This window comes from Bombyx mandarina, chromosome 24 (assembly GCF_030267445.1).
Source record: "Bombyx mandarina strain Sakado chromosome 24, ASM3026744v2".
Lineage (NCBI taxonomy): Eukaryota > Metazoa > Arthropoda > Insecta > Lepidoptera > Bombycidae > Bombyx > Bombyx mandarina.
In genome coordinates, this window is record NC_143230.1 from 10,069,016 (window position 1) to 10,091,818 (window position 22,803).

Genomic DNA, 22,803 nt, shown 5'->3' on the forward strand with positions numbered 1-22,803 from the left:
ATGGGTGAAATCTAAGACAAGTTCGTCCTTCGAATTTGCCAAGTAAACGATATGATGATTTTTAAAAGTTGCTACACTGATTTTATAAAGTTGTCGTTTGTCGCAAAACATAAATATATGGCGTAGTTCAAAGCCATCAGCCCATTTCTAGCATGCTAAATGTTATCGTATTTTGAGTACGTGTTTTTCTTAGACTATTACAATCTATTTTAATTGTTTTGCTGAGTCTAAAGTCCGTAACATACTACCGCAGCGCACCCCAAGGAAGGTGCGCCGCACCATTTGAATCACTTTCGCTTGAGAGTGATTCAAATTTTAAACTTATCAAGGGACCGCGTGAAAAAAAAAACACCTACAGAACATTTATTCATTAATTACAAACGTCATTCCTTGTGACTTCCTCTCTAAAATCACTTAATTATTAAATATTTAACAAATTTACAATAGTGTTTTACTCACTGCGGAATAAAACTATTTTATTTAAATAGTTCCGAAGAGATTTTGTCGGTAGCCTTTTTCCCGAAATATCTAAACAGAATGTCTAAATATGTTTTGATGACATATTTTAAAGTGGTATTTTATTAGTGCTGCTGAGCGCGTCTATCTGTGGCCTAAGGCAACTTGTTTCTTTGTGTGAGGGATACGCCAAATCACACGGTTTGGTGTACAACTGTAAAAAGTCGGAGATCATGGTCTTTGAGACCAGGGGTGGGACGCATGATAAAATACCTCCCGTAGTACTCAACGGAACGCCATTGACAAGAGTTTATAAATTTAAATATCTCGGCCATGCGTTGACCCCTGATCTCAAAGATGATGAAGATATTGAACGAGCAGTGCAGCTTGTGGGCTGGATATACTCAAAGATCGTACAATGCTCTCCCTGTTCAATACAATAACGCGTTTAGGGTGCTGGTGGTGCTGCCCCGCTTTTGTAGCGCATCAGGGATGTTTTCAGACGCGCACATACATTGTTTTTACGCTACCATGCGTAAGAGGTGTGCATCTCTGGTAAACAGAGTGAGGGCCAGCTCCAACAGTATCCTGAGCATGATCGCAAGCATGCTGGACTGTATATACATGGGTCGCTGTGGTGCCATCTCCCATGGCATGTTACCACAGTAATTCATTGTGATGTAAATATAACTACTAACATAGGTCTAAGTTTTATTAACAATTTATATGAGTCATGGATACTTGAAATAAAAACATTATTATTATTATTATTATTGTTAAGGATCTCTAAATCCCCCTCCAAACAAGTTTTTATTCTCGCCCACCACCGAGCTTCACTTCATCAAGCGATCGCGAACGCATATACATCTTTAACGATTACATACATTATCTACTACAATATTCAACCTCATTATTATTTGTTCTAGAGTTTTTATCTTTTAATATACTTGTAAATACGAGCCAAATCGTTTCATTGAAGAGTACAATAAGACATCCAGCAAGGAACAATTATAATGAATTTAAATACATATAGATAATAGTTTTAGGGCATCGACTTTCTTGAGATCCTATAAAATACGTTTTAATTATTATTTTTCTATGTTTTAAGCATGATAAATTATGAAATTTTATATAATCAATCATATTAAATAGATATCAAAGTCAATAAATAATGTACAACGCAAAACAGACGGCCGTACTGACCACTGAAGTAGGAAACCTATGGAAATGAAACGTCAACAAAAAATTCGTGCCACTGTGACGTCATCTGGCCACAAAACATGGCGGTTTTAGTGCTGCCCAGAAGATTTTAATGTTAGTAGGTTTTATCGATAAACGTTCTTGGCTCATTTTATTTTAAATATTGTTGAGTGAATGTATTTGTAGAATTTATACTTTAATAGGAAGTAGTATATTGTTATGTGCAAAGATGATGTGATTTCGATATTAAGTGAAATCTAAGACGAGTTCGTGCTTCAAATTTGCCAAGTAAACGATATGACGATTTTTAAAATTTGCTACACTGATTTTATAAAGTTGTCGTTTGCCGCAAAACATAAAGATATGGCGTAGTACAGTGCCATCTGCCCATTTCTAGCATGCTGAATGTTATCGTATTTTGAGTACGTGTTTTTCTTAGACTATTACAATCTATTTTAATTGTTTTGCTGAGAGTCTCGCTTGAGAGTGATTCAAATTTTAAACTTCTCAAGGGACCGCCTGATAAAAAAAACACCTACAGAACATTTATTCGTTAATAAAATTACAAACGTCATTCCTTGTGACTTCCTCTCTAAAATCACTTAATTATTAAATATTTAACGAGTTGACAATAGTGTTATAAAACTATTTTATTTAAATAGTTCCGACGACTTTCTTGAGATCCTATAAAATATGTTTTAATTATTATTTTTGTATGTTTTAAGCATGATAAAATAAGAAATTTTATATAAGCAATCATATTAAATCGATATCAAAGTCAATAAATAATGTACAACCCAAAACAGACGGCCGAACTGACGTGACAATGACATTTGGCGCGCTAAACATGGCGGATTTTCGGCCTCATTAGACGGAGACGGAGACATTTACGTATATTCATGTTTCATTTTATGTACGCACTGAAATACTGTTATATTGTTTTCCTGCGAGTTAACGTGCTGAGTAAGAACGAGATAGATATATGTTTATGTATGTGCCTTCAAAATGAGTGCTATTTATATAAGCAATTGTACGTATAGAACAATAATATGTCGTGTCCCTACTATATAGGTCTATGGTACTGACGTGACAATGACATTTGGCGCGCTAAACATGGCGGATTTTCGGCCTCATTAGACGGAGACGGAGATATTTACGTATATTCATGTTTCATTTTATGTACGCACTGAAATACTGTTATATTGTTTTCCTGCGAGTTAAAGTGCTGAGTAAGAACGAGATAGATATATGTTTATGTATGTGCCTTCAAAATGGGTGCTATTTATATAAGCAATTGTACGTATAGAACAATATGTCGTGTCCCTACTATATAGGTCTATGGTTGGACTTCACTACTATTTTAACTGTGACTTTTTGGCGGGAACGCGTGGAGTGAAGTTGTGTGATTTGTTTTATTTTGTCTATTTAGTGTTTCTTCAGGTTTAAATGAGTAATAACGGTGGTTTATTAACTGTTTAATATCTGTGAAAGTGCACAAATGTGGGAAAATGAAACAAAGCCGCTGGACGTCACTTCTCGGGATCCTCCAAAAAGTCTAATGAAAAAGTCAGTAGATGACCACCATTTTACTGAGATTATATTTCATCCCATATCATCTCATCTCATTTCATTTGATTTCATCCCAGTTGATTAATGTCTCAAATCAATCATCTTCATTTCATTTCATCATTTATCATAAAAATAAGAAAATAAATTAAAATAAGATATGACTTAAAGATCTTAGCTACCAGGTCATAAAATCCCTTCAAAAAAAAACATTTTAACTGTCAAAATTGAAAATTTCAACACGCCATTGTGCGTGATAAAAATAAACACGTTTCCGCTGAAAAGAAATACTAATCGCAAACAAAGAGACTGCTAATATTTTCCGTCATCACTGTCCCATGATGGGTCTACCCGACCGAGGAATACCCGAGGACAAGCTCCCGCAGTGTTGGTACGACGATGTCCGAATGAACGCACTCTTCGCCCCGTTTCGTTTAAAAACCACCAACCCTGAGTCCTGGGACATGAAGATGAAGTTCTGGTCCGATATGCTCAGGCAGTGGTGTAAGCACAGAAAGGACCCTATAGTGTCTCCTGCAGACGCAAGAGCAGCGTTCCAAAGAAAAGGACGCACTCCGGCCTGTCTTGATATTGTCATCGAAGAAATGTTTCGGTTAGTGCAAATTATTCTTTTTTTTTTTATTGCCTAGATGCCCCCATCTCACAGCTCACAGATGAGCTCACAGCCCACCTGGTGTTAAGTTGTTACTGGAGCCCATAGACATCTACAACGTAAATGCGCCACCCACCTTGAGATTCTAAAATCTCAGTATAGTTACAACGGCTGCCCAGCCCTTCAAACCGAAACGAAACTGCTTCAAGGCAGAAATAGGCGGGGTGGTGGTACCTACCCGCGCGGACTCACAAGAGGTCCTACCACCAGTTGAAAATATGATATCAGTAGTTAAGGTATTTTCGTGTTAGCGTTATGGCACGTGGTTAATAGGGCCTCTGAGATTCCCGCTTCCACTACCGAAAGTAACTTGACTGGCACTTGCATTCCCGATGCCTATGGGGGACGATCGAGGAAATCTTTACTACTGAAGTTTGTGAAGAATATTAACGAAATATAAATTTAATAATGTAGTGATTTTTTTTATTTTTCTTTGTATTGCTTAGATGGGTGGACGAGCTGACAGTCCACCTGGTGTTAAGTGGTTACTGGAGCCCATAGACATCTACAACGTAAATGCGCCACCCACCTGGAGATATAAGTTATAAGGTCTCAAGTATAGTTGCAACAGCTGCCCCCCCTTTAAACCTATTAAATGCATATTTCCTCATCTACAGAAGTGGAGAGCTTTGTCCAATATCAAAATATCAACGAATTCTTCACAACGGGACCGAGGGCTGGGTACGTTGGACAGCTCGACTTGCTCTCAAACCTGCTGCACTTGCTCTCACAGCTGTCTCCTCATTTCTGCCTGCACGACAAACTCTGGACAATGATGGCTTGCCTAAAGCTAGTATAGAATGCACACAGAGGTTTTTACTTGAAGGATCGGTCAAGGTTAGTAAGTTTTTGCCACGTACCATCTGGCTTTGGAATCAGCTCCTCTCCCCAGTGTTTCCCGAGCTCTATGACATGTCCTTCTTTAAAAGAGGCTTGTGGAGAGTACTTAAAGGTAGGCAGTGGCTTGGCTTTCTGCCCCTGGCATTGTCAAAGTCCATGAGCAATCATCCTCCAGCAAAGACATTAGAAAAAACATTACAATAATTGTATAAACACTAATAACAAATTAGAACCAAGTACATTTGGGAATATTTAGTGTTGAATATCGAACCTTAATTGAGATAATCAACAGTCAGAGGTTACTGGGCTACCTGTTTCCTATTAAACAATTAAACATTAATTAAAAATAAATTCAGGAGCTAGCAACAGAACTACTTCACACAAACGTACCTGAAATAGACCGAATTGGTACTATAGAAGAATTAATGAAGAACTTTGAGTATCAAGGTGGCAGAGAAGTCTTCGAAGTGCTGCTCGGTTGGCTGGTAGCTCAGGGTTATGCAGTAAAAAAAGATAAGGTTATTAAACTGGGTTAGTATGTAACATAACATTATACCGGAAGACGTAGCGTGGGTAGGCCTCCCACAAGATGGACCGACGATCTATCCGAGGTTCGCGGGGATCCACTGGATGCAGGCAGCGAAGGGCCGGTCTTTGTGGCGAGGCTTGGGGGAGGCCTATGTCCAGCACTGGACGTCTGTGAGCTGATAATTATATAATAATAAAGTATGCAACATTGTTAACATTTATAGAAATACATCATATCCATGGGCGATGACAGTGGTGTTCAGTGAAACTTTTTTTTTTATATTTTGAGATTTTAATGTCATAACTACCTAATTATTATAAATTTTTTTTAATTGCTTTGATGGGTGGACGAGTTCACGGCCCACCTGGTGTTTTGTGGTAACCAGAGCCCATAGACATGTACAACGTAAATGCCATCACTCACCCTGAGACATGAGTTGTAAGATCTCCGTTTTAACAGTACAACGGCTGTCCCGCCCTTCAAACCGAAACGCATTACACATTACAATATTAACGGCAGAAATAGGCAGGGTAGTGGTACCTACCCATGCGGACTCACAAGATGTCCTACCACCAGTAATTATGCAAATTATAATTTTGCGGGCTTGATTTTTATTACATGATCTTATTCCTTCACGGTGGAAGCCAATTGTGAACATTTGTTAAGTACGTATTCCATTACAAAAATGGTTACCTGGCAGTGGGATTCGACCACCGGTGCATCGCTACATACGAATGCACTGGGCGCCTTATCATTTAGGCCACGGCGACTACAAATTCATTTTATTAATTAGATAAAATCGAATCTATACATATATCTAACAGTGTGTAATCTTTGTAATTCTAACAGAGATGCATAGCTCTGTCCTTCTTGAGCTTACGGTTACTCAAACACACCATGAAATTCACAAATAAATTTCACTGATACTTTTACTGACTAAAGCAGTTAGTCGGTCAATGACTTGAAAGCTAATAGGTATTAAAACTCAAACAGCTGAACCAGATAAGAAAGCCACCCCCGTGACAGAGTCAGATGAAGCCCTCGTGAAGCTAGTCACAGCTGAGAGGCACTTGCACGGAGACTCCACAAGACTGTCCCGAGAACTAGCAACTATTGAGAATGATGCTCGAGCTGCACTTCAGTTAGGTAATAGGATTGCGGTAAGTTTTGTTAGAAGTACACTTTTTTTTTTCTTAGATGGGTGGACGAGCTCACAGCCCACCTGGTGTTGAGAGGTTATCGGAGCCCATAGACATCTACAAACGTAAATGCCGCCACCCGCCTTGAGGCATAAGCTCTAAGATCTCAGTATAGTTACAACGGCTGCCCCACCCTTCAAACCGAAACGCATTACTGCTTCACGGCAGAAATAGGCAGGGCGGTGGTACCTACCCGTGCGGACTCACAAGGGGTCTTACCTATGTTCTCTATCTTGTCACATAATTAGAAGCAACCCCAGGGTCTAGGCTGGCATGTAATCACTAACTGCACTTGTAAAGAGAAAATAAAGATATTTCATCTAAATCAGGATTCCCCTACCCTCCATTGGCCAGCGGAACTTTGAAGTCTATAGGGGATAATTTTGATGTTTTTGTGATTATTATTTTAAAGTAGAAAGAGTTGCATATTCCTACTTCGAGTATAAAATTTGGTGGATCAACTAAAATTTTCAGTTGTTAATATTAAGACAGAAAAAGAAAATTGATGATTGAAATTTTGTCGACAGTCCTTATCGAGACCAATAACTTTTTTATTAGATTGGAGGTAACGGTACTGTAAAACTCAGCTATGACCCATACTGATTTATAATTTTACATATTCACGGCTCTTTACAGTAATGCATGTAACTGTAGGTAATTAATTCCCTAATAATATCAGAACCAGGCATATCTTTTGATGAAAATTGTTCATTGTCATTTCTATTCAATTGTTACAGGCCAAGAATCATTTGAGACGTAAGCACAAAGTGCAACGGAAACTGGAACAGTGCACGAAAGCTCTGGAAAACGTACAGAACTTACTACAACAGATGAGGGATGTACATTTCAATGCATCAATTGTCGATACTTACAAGTAAGTCATATATTGGAATGCGTTGGGGTTCGAGATAAATAAAATTTCACCAAAGTACAACCAAAAACTGTATTCAACACTTAAAGCACACTCAACAAACTCTCAATTCGCTTGTTCCGCTTCGCCTCAGTTGATCCGTTCGCTGTTTCGCTTCGAGTAGTTCCGATTACTGACTGACTGCGCGCCATCCCTGCAACGCTTGTAAAGCCGATACCACATCCCTAGAATTATCGATAATACACATCTCTAGTATTGTGTTTTCGCTATCTGACAATAGATGGCGTTGTACTTCTCGAGCGTTCTAGATGCTACTAGATCCTTAGATGTTCGTTCGACTATTCGGCGATAGATGGCGTTACTCTTACCGGCGTAACAATATTTTTGGGCTGCATAAGCTTTAGATCAAAGTATCCAACAAAGAGACTGTTCCAGGAAAAACAGCCTTAAAGCTTTGTGATAATGATTTTGATCACATTTGATCAATATTACTATAATATAATACTCTAAAGAGAAGAAGATTATTCTGATGTGTCCCGAGATAAATTATTAGTTTAAATTATAAGGCGCTAATGGTGTTGATTTCATTTTTGCACATTCAAATAATATCATTCATATCAAGTACATAACTCATTTTTATCTAGTATCTTCTCAATGAATATATTGTCTCCGAATCCTGCTCTGTGTCAGTTAGCGTAACTCTATCCAATTACAAATATTATTAATACTTCAGGTTATACTATTAGCAGTAATACGTGAAGCAAAAACTTTGTATCCCTTTTTACGAAAATTGCGCGGACGGAGGAGTATGAAAATTTCCACACTTACAGAGAATATAGAGAAGGAGTGCACAATGCTAATATTTTTTTTAAATAATGCATAAAAGATACATTAAATCAATAAAGAAAACATAACACACACTACATACCATGTATTTGACGCACACACGTATGCATACTATTTATTGTCAAACTTTTGTTCTTGACGTCTGTTGTCAAATTGAGATTAAATATTGTTTGTCTTTGTTAATATTTTTTATAGTGTAGTTTTGGCGAAATTTGTGATTATAGAAGTATAAAATACAATTATAATAGTGTACAAACTTACAATTCCAATTAATTATAGTCCAGTTTCGACTACTGCGGGATCTCTAGTACTATTAGTAACACAATATTCTCTCTTGGCTTATTGTGTATAAGTGTCTTATATTTTTTATTTATAAATGATATTATTTTCAGGACAACATCAGAAGCTATGAAGCGAGGATTAAAAGACAACGGTCTTGAGGTGGATACAGTTCACGACACGATGGACGATCTGAAAGAGGTATATATATTAAGACGAATTTTTAACCTCATAGCTCTGAAGGTTGTTTTTTTCTGCCTATGCTGATAGCCTTGAGAGGCTATTTCTGCTTTACCCTAACATGTAGGTGAGCTCACGGGGCTCAAACCGGAGTGCTGCTAACACTGGCCCTAGCAAGAGCAGTGATTCGCAGAATCTACCACGGGATCGGAAACGCGACCCACTGAGAAGATCCGGCGAGAAACTCAGTGGGCTGTGTCTGAGGGTTAATTTACTCGCCGAGCCCTTCGTCGCAAGCGACGGGTTCGACGAGAACGATGACTGGCGCTTGAGGTACCTAAAAGCACCGTTAGTGAATCGGGAGGATCCGTAATGACGTGCGTTGTTTTGTGATTCACTCAATATAATATGGATATGCCACATAATAAGGATAGGTTCCGCTTTGGTTGCGGGTTGTGCTATTGTGGGTTCATCCATATCTCAGGAACTATAAGAACTTTTTATGAAAAGTATAGGACGAACTATCAGGATCACTAATACATCTGTGAATACAGGATTACAAGATTTCATTCATAAATGTTTTCTATTGGATTTTGTCTATTTTGAATTTACACTCTAATGACTACAGAACTTATCATCACATCCACATTTACATCAAATATGTCTTCTTAGGTAATGGATTCATATAGTGAGATGGAGAGAGCACTTGGTACAACAATAGACGACACCGATGCAGCTGAGCTTGAAAGAGAGCTTAAGGAATTGCTGTCCGGACCGTCGGCGCCTGGTGGTGGAACTCCCGGGAAGGAGGGGGAAGGTAAGGCCTTCATCTTAGTTACTCTTCTTTAAGTTTTTAACCTTAGTCTCCGATGAAAGGTGACTATTACCTGATGTCTTCCACGGTGAAGGTGGAACGTCTTTTATATACTAATAACCTCTATACGATTTATCTTAAAAGAGGCTAATATGTTATAAATATGACACAAATGGAATTTTGAATATTGAAACATTAGAAATATAAAATCATTGTGGAACCACCTGTTGTTAAGTGGTTACTGGAGCCCATAGACATTTACAACGCAAATGCGCCACCCACCTTGAGATATCAGTTCTAAGGTCTCCGTATAGCTACAACGGCTGCCCCGCCCTTCAATCCGAAACGCATTACTGCTTCACGGCAGAAATAGGCGGTGCGGTGGTACCTACTCTCGCGGACTTAGATGAGGTCCTATCACCAGCTAAGATCATACCACCATCTTTACGGTTTCGATCATGGAATTATAATGTTACCTTGTATGTACAGTTGGAGCAACGCAAAAGCCGGTCAGAAAGACATCAGAACGAGAATTTATCTTTGATGGTGAAGAGAGAATGCTGGCAGAACTGAATGACCTGGGTATAGAGGAGGCAAGTCCCAGTGGAAAGGCAGAGAAGGATAAAGAGAACAGAGTCAGGAGAAAGATTGCAGTACCCGATGGAGACTGGGAGGAGAAAGGTAAGAGAGTCTTCTTCGGGTGGTAGGACGTCTTGTGAGTCCGCGCTGGTAGGTACCACCACCCCGCCTATTTCTGCCGTGAAGCAGTAATGCGTTTCGGTTTGAAGGGCGGGGCAGCCGTTGTACTGTTAAAAGTGATACCTTACAACTCATGTCTCAACGTGGGTGGCGGCATTTACATTGTAGATGTCTATGGGCTCTGGTAATCACTTAACACCAGGTGGGCTGTGAGCTCGTCCACTTATCAAAGAAATAAATAAATAAATTAGCAAAGTTACTCATTCGGTTGTGATGAAGTTTACTAAAGGTTCTCGTTCATTCCGTACTCACTGGTACCTATCTAACTATTAGTTGGAACCTCTGGGACTGCGGTCTCTGCAAAGGGACTTCGGTTCCCTGAGTATTTACCGTATATTCCATGGGGAGTGCTCTGAGGAATTGTTTCGAGATGATTCATCATCTCATCTTTACCATCGCACCGCCCGCCACCGGAGTAGAGTTCGTCCATACTACCTGGAGCTACTGCGGTCATCCACTGTGCGTTTCCAGAGATCTTTTTTGCCACGTACCATCCGGCTTCCCCTCCACGGTGTTTCCCGAGCGCTATGACATGTCCTTCTTCAAGCGAGGCTTGTGGAGAGTACTTAACTTCAATTTTTGAAGTTATACTTCTTTAGGCGCGTTATGAAAAATTTATGAGAGTGAAATTTTACGATGCGCGCGCACCGTGACATAAAATTAACAGAATGAAGTTGTCCACTAAATCGCTAATTACAATACGACCGACGTAACTTGGCGAGTCTGAATATAGCCGCAGGTGAACTTTCCGAACCGTACCGAGAATTACCGAATTTAAACGACGTCAAGAAAAGGGATGTCTAATATGCGTGTTTGAGGATGTTGTTTAATCGATTTTTTTTTTCAAATTGATTAAAATAAAAAATAAAAAAATAATAATAAAAATAAAGTATAACTTCTTACGCGCGTACATAAGTACACGCACCCTTTTTTTATTGCCCGTGTAGGCAGACGAGCATACGGCCTATCTGATGGTAAGTGGTTACCGTCGCCCATGGACTTCAGCAATGCCAGGGGCAGAGCCAAGCCGCTGCCTACCGTACAACAGTTAGCTAACAGTATTTGATTTAAAATGAAACTTTTTATTGCAGAGAAGGAACCCGCAGAGGATTTGAACAGTGCGAAGCAATCGAAGCCCTGGTACCCGCGCTTTGAGGAGTGTCTTAAAACGGACGCGGCTTGGAGGGACGCGGACGCCGCGCACGAGATACGAACCGACGATAGACTTCATCCGGGTAAGAGGAGCTTTTTTGTAGCTTTTATTGGTAGAGCAAACAGTCCAACACAACATGTGGGTAGTTGTTCGTAGATCTCACAACGAAGTCGTCGTGGCCTAAAGGATAAGACGTCCGGTGCATTCGTATCTAGCGATGCACCGGTGTTCGAATCTCGCTGGCGGGTACCAATTTGTCTAATGAAATACGTACTCAACAAATGTTCACGATTGACTTCCACGGTGAAGGAATAACATCGTGTAATAAAAATTAAAGCCGCATAATTATAATTTGCGTGATTACTGGTGGTAGGACCTCTTGTGAGTCTGTACGGGTAGGTACCACCGCCCTGCCTATTTTTGCCGTGAAGCAGTAATGCGTTTCGGTTTGAAGGGTAACACCAGGTGGGCAGGGTAAGTGGTTACTGGAGCCCATAGACATCTACAACGTAAGTGCGCCACCCACCTTGAGATATAAATTCTAAGGTCTCAAGTATAGTTACAACGGGTGCCCCTCCCTTCAAAGCAAAACGCATTACTGCTTCACGGCAGAAACAGGGTGATGGTACCTACCCGTGCGCACTTACAAGAAGTCCTACCACCAGTACCACTTTGGGAAACGCTATCTGCTATCTTAGTGCCTCCATATTCCTTTCTAATGTTCAGGTCAGAAGCTGGATGTGGATTACACGAAGCCCCCTCGGCTATACAACTCTGACTTCGCCGTGAAGGACCACCGACTGGAGGCCGGGGTGTGGCTCTACAACAGGCGGGACGCCGACGACTTCGCCTGCAGCACGGAGTTCTTCAGGTGAGTCCTAGAGGACGAGTCACTGGCTTGTGACGTCACTTGTGGTCAACGACGCAGTACAATAGAATGCGAGTCGTTTTATTGTTATCGAAATAACAGATCAGTTTATTGACGATTTTTTTTTAATTACTTCCGACGCCTTAAGCATTGATTTTGTCAATGTACCGTATAATGAGGGGAATCGGGACACTTTTTAAGTTCGAAATTGATTTCTATCGTTTTTTTTTTGTTGTAGTTATAGCAATAAAACGGAGAACAATAATGGTTCCGGCAGTTTAAATTTTGAATTATAATGCATTAAGATATAGTTTATTAAAGAATAATTGTAAAAAGTTGCAAAAACTCACTTGACCCAGGCGTTGGGGTGAATCGTGTCATAGAGTTTTTCGATAGGGCTGGAACTATTTAGTTGTTCTGTAGGTACCTAAATAAAAAATACAAAAGCTACCGATTTGCATTTTTATGGAGTTGGAACGTTACCTAGGTTTGCCGCTAGGGGCGCTGTTCCAACTGTATACAAATGTGAGTTAACTTTTACTGTATCGAGAACTTTAAAAAACTCTCAATAAGCACACTAATCCTTTCTGACCATGCAAATCGGTAACTTTTGTATTTAAATATCGTGTGTCGTGGAAATCATAGTATCGAGGCTGGTAACACTTTCTTGCAGTTCCGAGAGTCCCGGGAAAGCTTCGGTCGGTGGCTTCCAAATGGCTCCCGGGGGCGAGAGGAAGAAGTCACAGCTCTCGCCTGACGAGGAGACCCCGGACGAGGAATTGGAACGGAGATTGAAGAATCTAAGGGGCTTTAACTAGTAAACGTACGTAGTCGAAGGACAGAACGAATGTTGCCATAGAAAAAAATTTTTTTTTTTTTTTAATCAGTATCTAAGTAAATGTCGAGGGATGAATGGTTGTTTGGTTTAAGCGTCATTTTTACAACATTACAGTAGAGCCATTTAATGGCCTGTGCACACCACGCTTTTAAAACGGCGCGCTTTTATCCTACAGAACGGTTTGTTGTCGTTTGTATCGATACAAACGCGCGTCGACGCTGCGTTTGAAAAACCGTGGTGTGCACACGTCCTAAAGTTTGAAATTTACAAAAAATATTATAACAAAAAAAATCTATTCTTCAACTATTCGAATGGAGTAAACATAATTGAAGTTCAATTAAAAGCATTGAATTGTTGATGCTGAAATCAAATAAATTGGACATTTATTATAATTACAAAGATAAATGTCGCTTATGACTTTTCACTCCTCGATACATTGGAATTATAGGGGATACGTTCCTAAGTGACAAAATAAAAACACACCTTAGACGTAGTCGTAATAAGGTCTAGTTTCCTTTTTTTATTAGTCTTATTTCATGAAGCCTTCCCAAAGGACATTTACATATATATTGGAATCCTTTTTATTAATGTGTAGTATGTACCGTGATAGTGATTAGCTTTGCGAACAAAGAATTCTTTAGTTGTGAATATAGGAATTGGGTCGTTGTTTTTTTTATATATTAAATACGCGCATAGCGAAAGCACAAATAAGGAGCTTTTGCTACTATACATTAAATAAATTGACGTAAGTGATTTTTATGATTAAAATAAAATGCTGTGTTATTCACTTCTTAATTGAAAATAAGTTAAATTTAGGTTAATATAAATAAATAAATAAATAAAAATGTTTACTTCATATCGACTGGAGGTCAAATTTGTATGGAGTTGAAACGTTTGCCGCTAGGGGCGCTGTTTCAACTCCATACAACTTTTGAGTTAACTTTTACGCCATCGAGAACGTTAAAAAACTCGGACTAAGCAAACCGAACGAGTCGTGACGTCCCTATATCGAGGGGTGAAAGACTGTTTGGTTTTAGTCACATTTTTGCAACTTTATATCAGAGCCTCGTTATTTTCCTACTTGTGCTGATAGCCTTGAGAGGCTATTTCAGCTTCGCCCTAACGTGTAGGTGAGCTCACGGGACTCAAACCGGAGTGTTGCTAACACTGGCCCTAGTAAGAGCAGTGCTTCGCAGAATCTACCAACGGATCGGAAACGCGACCCACTGAGAAGATCCGGCGAGAAACTTAGTGTGCTGTGTCTGTGGGTTAATTTACTTGTCGAGCCCTTCGTCGCAAGCGACGGGTTCGACGAGAACGATGACCGGTGCTTGAGGTACCTAAAAGCACCGTTAGTGGATCGGGAGGATCCGTAATGACGTGGTGCTAAGACGTTGCCACGCCTTCGACATAACGGTAGAGATCACGATAGAGCGAGACATAATAAATCAATAAACTTCACTTTAATAAAAAAGTCCACCAGTGCTGCAATCATTTTATAGCAGCCGTATAGACATTATTCAGCCGTATTTAGCAGTGCCGTGAAGCAGTAATGCGTTTCGGTTTGATAGGTGGGGCAGCCGTTGTAACTATTCTGAGACCTTAGAACTTATGTCTCAAGGTGGGTGGCGCATTTGCGTTGTAGATGTCTATGGGCTCGAGTAACCACTTAACACCAGGTGGGCTGTGAGCTCGTCCACCCATCTAAGCAATAGAAAAACAAAAAATAGTTGATTCTACTGTGAAATCAAAACATTGGTTAGACGTATTTATGAGACCGTAGAATTAGCTCGCATTGACTATATCGCTCACTAAGCAGTCTAGTTTTCTTTTATTTGTAACATCAATCCAACAAGAGAGCAGCGTAGTAAAGTTGTGGTTATAAAATAATACTAGCTGTACCCGACCGCTTCGCTGGGCATTTAAATTTAACATTATTATTTCTCACCCCCACAAAGATTCTCAGTATTAACGCCCCCGCAACTGGTGTAGGGAGTCCAACGCTCATATAAATATTAGCCTATCCATTAAGTACATGTATTTTCTACATGGATACCAAGTTTCAAGTTAACCGGATGCACGGTTCAGTAGTTATAACGGAACATCCGTAAAAACCACTGTAGATTTATATATTAGTATAGATGTATGTAAAGAAAAACCTTTAGTATTGAAAACCTTTAAAACTTTCTTTAGTTTAAAAAAAAAAAGATTTTTCTTAGGCAGATTCACAGACCTATCTGCCATCGAGACAAAAAGAAGAGTTTTGTTGTAACAAAATTCAATAATACTGTTTAAAAAAATAATAATAAAAAAAAAGAGATGAAATGGCTTTAAATGCTTTTTTATAATATGTTTTAGAGGTTTTAAATACTAAAGGTTTTTCTTTTTTACATTTATTTTAAGAGAGTAGTTTCGTTAAGAAAAAATAAAAAAAATAAAATAAAAAAAAGGTCATAAATATACTTATATATGAGGTCGTCAGCGCAATAGTGGCCTAAGCTTACCATAGTTATTATGGAGCAAACAATGTTTTAAGTTTTCATGAATTTGAATTTGAGTAGGCAAAAAAACAATACCCGCAAAAATAATGTTTACAAAGCCATATCTGTGTTATCTATGGGTGAAACTATGGATAGGCCGGTTTTGCATTAAAAATTTTTATATCTTAAATAAATTGCAATATACATAATTATAAGCATGATTATGAAAAATTGTGGGCTAGGCTACTTTTGCGCTGACGGCCTTATATATTGACAACTATTTTTCATTAAGTATAGATAGTAATAGTATTTTATGTTTTGATAAGAATATAAAAAAAAATAAGACTTGACCTAAAGGTCTTAGTTACCAGATCATAAAATCCCTTTAAAAAAAACTATTAATTATTTTGATAGCAGCTGATACGGAGAGTAGAATTGTAGAGTACCATCTAGTACACTAAATAGTGGTGGCGCCACGGAAACAAGTGGAAGGATTTTTAAAAAACAGTGGCATAAAGTACCACACTTCACTCTGTTCAAAACTGCTATATTCATATCAACGCTTGAAAGGCAAACGTGACTAAGCGACAATTACTGCTTGGTACATAAATGATAGGCAATAACCATATTCGATGCCCAAAAAAAATATATTTCTAGGTCTATTAAAATCATTTCAATCCTACAGCTACTAGCTAGATACTACCATATCTAGATTCGTTAAAATAAATTTTGTTTTCAGGTATTTCAGTTTTAAATTAGTGTACTGTAAAGTTCACGCATTGTCGCTTAGTCACGTTTGCCTTTCAAGCGTCGATATCATTTCCACTTCCTGCACTAGCGCTGTTTCGGTGAGTCCTCCAGCAATAACTCGCTGTTTACAGGCGAACGCTTTTTCGACTTGTCCCCTATACAAGATGGCGCCTCTTACTTCTACCCTCCATGGTTATCAGTAGAAGACGTGATAATTCTTAGTATGGCCGTAGTTACCATGTGAGCTTATTGTTGGTAGAACGTCTTGTGAGTCCGCACGGGTAGGTACCACCGCCCCGCCTATTTCTGCCGTGAAGCAGTAATGCGTTTCGGTTTGAAGGGCGGGGCAGCCGTTGTAACTATACTGGAGACCTCAGAACGTATATCTCAAGGTGGGTGGCGCATTTACGTTGTAGATGTCTTATGGGCTTCAGTAACCACTTAACACCGGGTGGGCTGTGAGCTCGTTCACCCATCTAAGCAATAAAAAAAGAACTCACGTCGCCGGATGGTAAGGTTAGGTGAGTGGTTACCATCGTTCAGGGTCGATCGGTGTTACCAGTGGCGGGTGGTGCGATGGTAACGTTTAGATGACGACATGACTGTACGTATAGTAGGATTGACTGAAGTAACATTGTAGACAGAGAAGCTGAAGCCATTTTATCAATGGAACAGCAAAAAAAAAGTTTTTTTTAGGTCATATTTCTTTGTATAGTGCACCGTTATAATAATAATACTCGATAGGGAAAAATTGAATTTGTAATAAAAATAACATTTAGGGTGTCGACTCTTAGACTATATAGGTTTTTATAATAGTTGATAACTTCAAAAAAATATTAGCATGTAAACGTTTGAATATATCTATACTGTACTCGGAGCAGTTATAACCTAAAATGTTGCCATTGAAAAAATGTAATCATACTTGTATATAACTTTATGGTATCTGTATGTGTCTATGGTTTTTAGCTATATTTTTTTATATTCGACTATATACGATAATAACTTACTTGTAAATATTAATTATAAAGATGTACCTGCTAATTTTAGGATTATATAATTGATGTGAATAATTTAATGAAATGAACAAAAATGTAAAAAAAAAATGTGTTTGTAAATATATGTATGTGCCTTAAGTATTTTTTTTTAAATGTAATTTTCAATTTTTAATCTATGGTCAACTAGGTAAACAAACGGTGATAACTCCAAATTTAAAAATGTTCAAAATGAATTAAAATTCCTTTTTTTTTTATTTGCTATGTGACGGATTTTATGTACATGCAGCCACTACTGGCAGTGTGTATCAACAAACAGCGAAATAGTCATTATCCATATTCAGAAACCGATGAATTGTTTGTAATATTATCAATCCAAATTGAATTCCGGTCTTATTCATAATTAAAAGCTTATTGAAAATATTAATGCTAATTGATCTTATTGTAGTGTTAATGAACTCATTATCTCGATCGATTGATTATAACGAAACAAAAAGCTTTTTTTGACAGTCTTATATAATGGGCTAATAAAGCTCTGATTGCTGATTATGAATAAGACCGTCCCAACATTGTTTAATAGGGACATCGGGATGTGAAAGGTTATTTGGTTTAAGTGACATTTTCACAGGAGAGCTATTTAAAGTTGGAATTTTTGGGGAAATATTATCATAAAAAAAAATACGTGTGGCACTCGGAGACTGCCGCGGTAAAGCTATTGCATAGCATTTTTTTTCAACTTATGCAATAATAAATCGACAATAATAATTTAATATTAAAACAACAATAAAATAAGATCCGGCGAGAAATTCAGTGGGCTAACTTTCAATGAATCTGCTTCATTGTGAGTATTCCATTTTGACCGCGCACTCACTAGAGGGCGCTACATGGGATAGAGACACGCCTTTGGATGCTAGTCCTAATTCTCATTTGCCCAGAATCAACGGTTTAGCTAGTTTATTTTTAATGCCACTCCAATCACTGAATGAGTAGTAGGAGTCGTAATAAAATTATTCGACTAAGCGATAGAAAATGGCACGCCCAACGCATTGTAATGTGATATAATTTTCTATTTTACAATTCCGTTTGTCGCTGATAGATGGCGCTTGACGCAAAAGCTAAATCGCGCTATCGTTGTGTTACCCACGAAATTATGTCACATATTTTGATAGTACATAAATCGGTGTTTAGACTTCTTACTTTAAACACTACACAAGCGCAACGTGTGAATGTGTTGAACGCGAACTACATAGTAGGCGTAGTGAGGGGTGGAAGGTTTTTTTCTGTACGGAATTTCACGATTCCGCTCTCAAGCTGCGCTCAAGGCCCGCGATAAAATCTATGCAATAGCTTAAAACTTCTTCAGCTATTGGGTATGGCGTAAACTTAATTGAAGTTCAATTGAATATGCAATTTTGAAAAGGGCATATATCGCATACTTTGTCAAATACGTTTTTTCATATACATGTAGTTTTGAGGCTCACCTACACCCATTTTATAATAATTCCAGTAATTTTCAATTGCTAATTAACACTAAAATATATCTCGAAAGTTAATATTTTAAATTTTACACTGCTTTAGAAAACAATCAGTTTTTTTTTTGTTTCCTGAACATTTTACATTTTCAGAGATGTGCCCTTTTCGAAATTGCATCTATATAAATATATATTAATAATACGAAAATTGCGCGGACGGAGGAGTATAAAATTTCCCACACTTATAGAGAATATAGAGAAGAAGTACACAATGCTAATATTTTTTTAAAATAATGCATAAAAGATACATTAAATCAATAAAGAAAACATTACACACACTACATACCATGTATTTGACGCACACACGCATGCATACTATTTATTGTCAAACTTTTGTTCTTGATGTCTGTGGTCAAATTGAGAATAGATTAAATATTGTTTGTCTTTGTTAATATTTTCTATAGTGTAGTCTTGCCGAAATTTGTGATTATAGAAGTATAAAATACAATCATAATAGTGTACAAAGTTACAATTCCAATTAATTATAGTCGAATTTCGACTACTGCGGGACCTCTAGTTCAAATTAAAAACGCCGCATTGTTGATGCTGACACCAAATGAAACGGACCCTTAATTTCAAAGATAAATGTCGCGTGTTAGGTGTTACATAGCGCTTAAACCATATTGCCTTTCGCTCCACGATACACTTAGTCTGGCCATAAATACTGTTACAAAGGAAAACAAAAGTCCTAAGTCATCTTTTAAAATACGCGACATGGTTCTAGGTGCTATCTTCATCTCCCGAGATAAAATATTTTGCATTCGGACAGGATTTCTTCGAATTCTTTCCCTTACTGCTTTGACCACCTTTTTCGTACGAACACTACGCGGACGGCCAGATCTTTTTCTGTCACAAACAGAGGAGGTCTCATTGCACCTATTAATAGCCCGGTACACAAACATTTTACTAATACCAAGCGTATGGAGAGTTTTAAAAATTGCATTTGGCTCCATACCTACTTTGTGTAATGCAATCACAGCGATTCGGTTCTCTTTATCACCCCACTCCATTTTAATATCGCAAAATATTGTACAATGTATTGGCGCCAAAATGAGAAAACTCAATGAGCAATCATATAAAAATGACAGATTCCAAATTCAAATGTAATATTTTGTTTATTTTTAATTGTAACCGTATTTATCGCCAGGCTAAGTATACATGAATGCGTGAATAGAAAAAAGTTCTCGAAATGAAACAAAGATATAGTAAACGGTAATATGATTAATTAAATAATTTAGAATAAAAATTGTCGATCGTGTAATTTTTTGTGAGCCAGCAATGTACAGTGTAGGTAGACGGCGAGCGATTGAGGTCATTGATCCTACGCGTCATTTGATTTTTAATTGTGTTCCATTGCGTGTTTCGGAGAACGGTATTTTTCGGTTATGATTATTTTAATGTGTCAGGAAGCATCGGTTCTGCTGTATGTCTCCAATGTCCTAGTTGTAAAATGGCTCCAAAATACTATGCTCTATACAGATGTATGTTTTATAGCAAGATTGTTATTCCATGTAATAGGTCGGGGAAAAAGTTTCTTGGAAATTTTTTAGAAAATTCACAACATTTTTTTAATATAGTTTATTTACATTTAACTAAAGTATGTAGGTACCATTTTGTTCGATAATTTTTTGCCATCTTGTAGGTAGGGACATGATCCCATTGCTATAGAAATTTTGGGGCTTCTGATCGAAATACCGCGACAATTGGTTTTGGCATGAAAAACAAATAAAATAACACATTTTCCTAATTTGAATTTGGAATTATCTTCCTTAAAATTTAAACTTTTAAATGATACCAAAACCAGCCAGTTGCAAATAGTATAGCCAAAGAGATTTTATTACAAGTTCATACATACAATGCTAAAAGACTTTTTCCCCAATCTATTATTTGTTACAAAGATCACTAGGTACTTCGAGGAAAACAATTTTGTGTTAAAAACGGTCATGTATAATGAATAATATATATATAATAACTAGTGACCCGCCCTCGCTTCGCTTCGGAAACATTAAATTCTATTATTGATAGCAGAGTCCCGCCATGTTGCGCGCCGTACGACAATAACTGCGGGTGACGTTTCGGGGCGAAGCTACTCTAAAAAAAGTAGCCTAAGTTACTCCTTATATCATCAGCTACCTATCAGTGAAAGTCTCGTCAAAATCGGTCCAGCCGTTCCAGAGATTAGCCGGAACAAACAGACAGACAAAAATTTTAAAAAGAATGTTATTTTGGTGTATGTACCGTATATATATTCTTATGCATGTAGTAAAAAGCGGTTATTTCAATATTAAAAACAGACACTCTAATTTTATTTCAATGTATAGATATACCGATTATGTTAATTATAATAATGTCAGATTTTATCCTTAATGCTTTTGATAAAATATGTATTTAATCATGTGAATAAAAATGTATGATGATGAGAAAGTGGAAAGTGTGTGTGTTTTTTTTTCCAATTCGTATTCTCAAGGGTCATATTTGGTTTGAAATAGATGCAGCCAAATTTGTTTGGTATTAAACTTGTCCAGTTGAGTGAGAACAACAGCAAATTGGATTCGTCAAGTTCGTGTGCTGAAAGATGGGGTGATTTGACCGCGGCTTAAATCGTGTAAATGGGTTTTTTTATGGTAAATAAAGACTAACACAGTGAAGGAATAAATATTTACTGGCGGTAGGACCTCTTGTGAGTCCGCGCGGGTAGGTACCACTACCCCGCCTATTTCTGCCGTGAAGCAGTAATGCGTTTCGGTTTGAAGGGCGGGGCAGCCGTTGTAACTATACTGGGACCTTAGAACTGATATCTCAAGGTGGGTGGTGCGTTTACGTTGTAGATGTCTATGGGCTCCGGTAACCACTTAACACCAGGTGGGCTGTGAGCTCGTCCACCCATCTAAGCAATAAAAAAAAAGCTTAAATCATGTAAATGGTTTTTTTTTATGATAGATTCTAGTTGCTCACCCTCTCAATATGAGAGAGTTTGCTAATATTAACTAGCCAGAGCATTGCTTCGCTGACTCTACCACCGGATCTAAATCGCGACCCACTGAGGAGATCCGGCGAGAAACTTAGTGGGTTGTGTCGGTAGGGAACCAATAGAATCACTCGAGAACTTATAAAATAATGAATGAGAGATTATTTTGAATTGATGAACTTATTTTACATAGCTGCTAAGACGTTTCGAATGTAAGTAGTAAGGAAGGGTTCTAGTATCGACGCTCCTTTCTTCTCCAACCCGTGTCCAGTCAATGCGGAGTTCTCTTCATTCTTGTCTTTTGCATCCATTACCTACCAACCACATTGACCAGGTCAACGGTCGACGCTCCTGGATATGCTTAACTCGATCTGCGGTAAGATTTCACTGGCGGTATCCCGAAATTTTTCTAATCAAATACTACCGTACTTATACAATTTGGAGGCTAACGACAATCTGATTTAAAAGTCGTCGTGGCCTAAAGGATAAGACGTCCGGTGCATTCGTATGTAGCGACGCAACGATGTTCGTTTTTTTTTTCCTACCTTATCTAGCTAGCAAGCTATTTCAGCGTAACCTTAACTAGTGGATGAACTCACGGGGCTCAAACCTGACGACGTTGCTAACACTAACCCTAGCAAGAGCCGTGCTTCGCAGAATCTACCACCGGATCGGAAACGCGACCCACTGAGAAGATCCGGCGAGAAACTCAGTGGGCTAGCTTGATAGATCGACGGTCTGAATGTTGTTGTTCGGAACTTGTATGTATGTAAGCTTAACTTGAAAGTATCGTTAGCAAATTTTTTTTATTGCCGTATAGGCAGTCGACCATACGGCCCACCTGATGGTGAGTGGTTACCGTCGCTCATAAACCTCAGTAATATCAGGGGCAGAGCCAAGCCGCTGCCTGCCGTTAAGTACTTTCCACAAGCCTCACTTGAAGAAGGACATGTCGTAGCGCACGGGAAACACCGTGGAGGGGAGCTCATTCCATAACCGGATGGTACGTG

The 22,803-nt window shown here is 38.3% G+C and overlaps 1 protein-coding gene and 1 long non-coding RNA gene across 2 annotated transcripts in view; both read left to right on the top strand.

Annotated features, from left to right (window-relative positions):
- Window positions 1-22,803, top strand: part of LOC149500060 (uncharacterized) — a 255,500-nt gene that overhangs the window by 186,820 nt on the left and 45,877 nt on the right. The window lies entirely within an intron of this gene.
- On the top strand, window positions 3,021-21,256 carry LOC114243446 (charged multivesicular body protein 7). Its single transcript, XM_028174951.2, has 11 exons — window positions 3,021-3,835; window positions 4,513-4,732; window positions 5,092-5,266; window positions 6,258-6,424; window positions 7,201-7,337; window positions 8,573-8,660; window positions 9,312-9,456; window positions 9,943-10,134; window positions 11,304-11,447; window positions 12,092-12,236; window positions 12,907-21,256. The coding sequence occupies exons 1-11, from the start codon at window positions 3,561-3,563 to the stop codon at window positions 13,049-13,051; spliced, it is 1,833 nt and encodes a 610-aa protein (XP_028030752.2). The 5' UTR covers window positions 3,021-3,560; the 3' UTR covers window positions 13,052-21,256.

What these genes read in the sequence shown, in the direction of transcription:
- LOC114243446 (XM_028174951.2), top strand. Translation starts at nt 3,561, where the DNA reads ATGATGGGTCTACCCGACCGAGGAATACCCGAGGACAAGCTCCCGCAG. An exon ending in AGATAAGGTTATTAAACTGG is followed by an intron (nt 5,267 to 6,257) that starts GTTAGTATGTAA and finishes AAACTCAAACAG; the next exon opens with CTGAACCAGATAAGAAAGCC. An exon ending in TGGAGACTGGGAGGAGAAAG is followed by an intron (nt 10,135 to 11,303) that starts GTAAGAGAGTCT and finishes TTTTTATTGCAG; the next exon opens with AGAAGGAACCCGCAGAGGAT.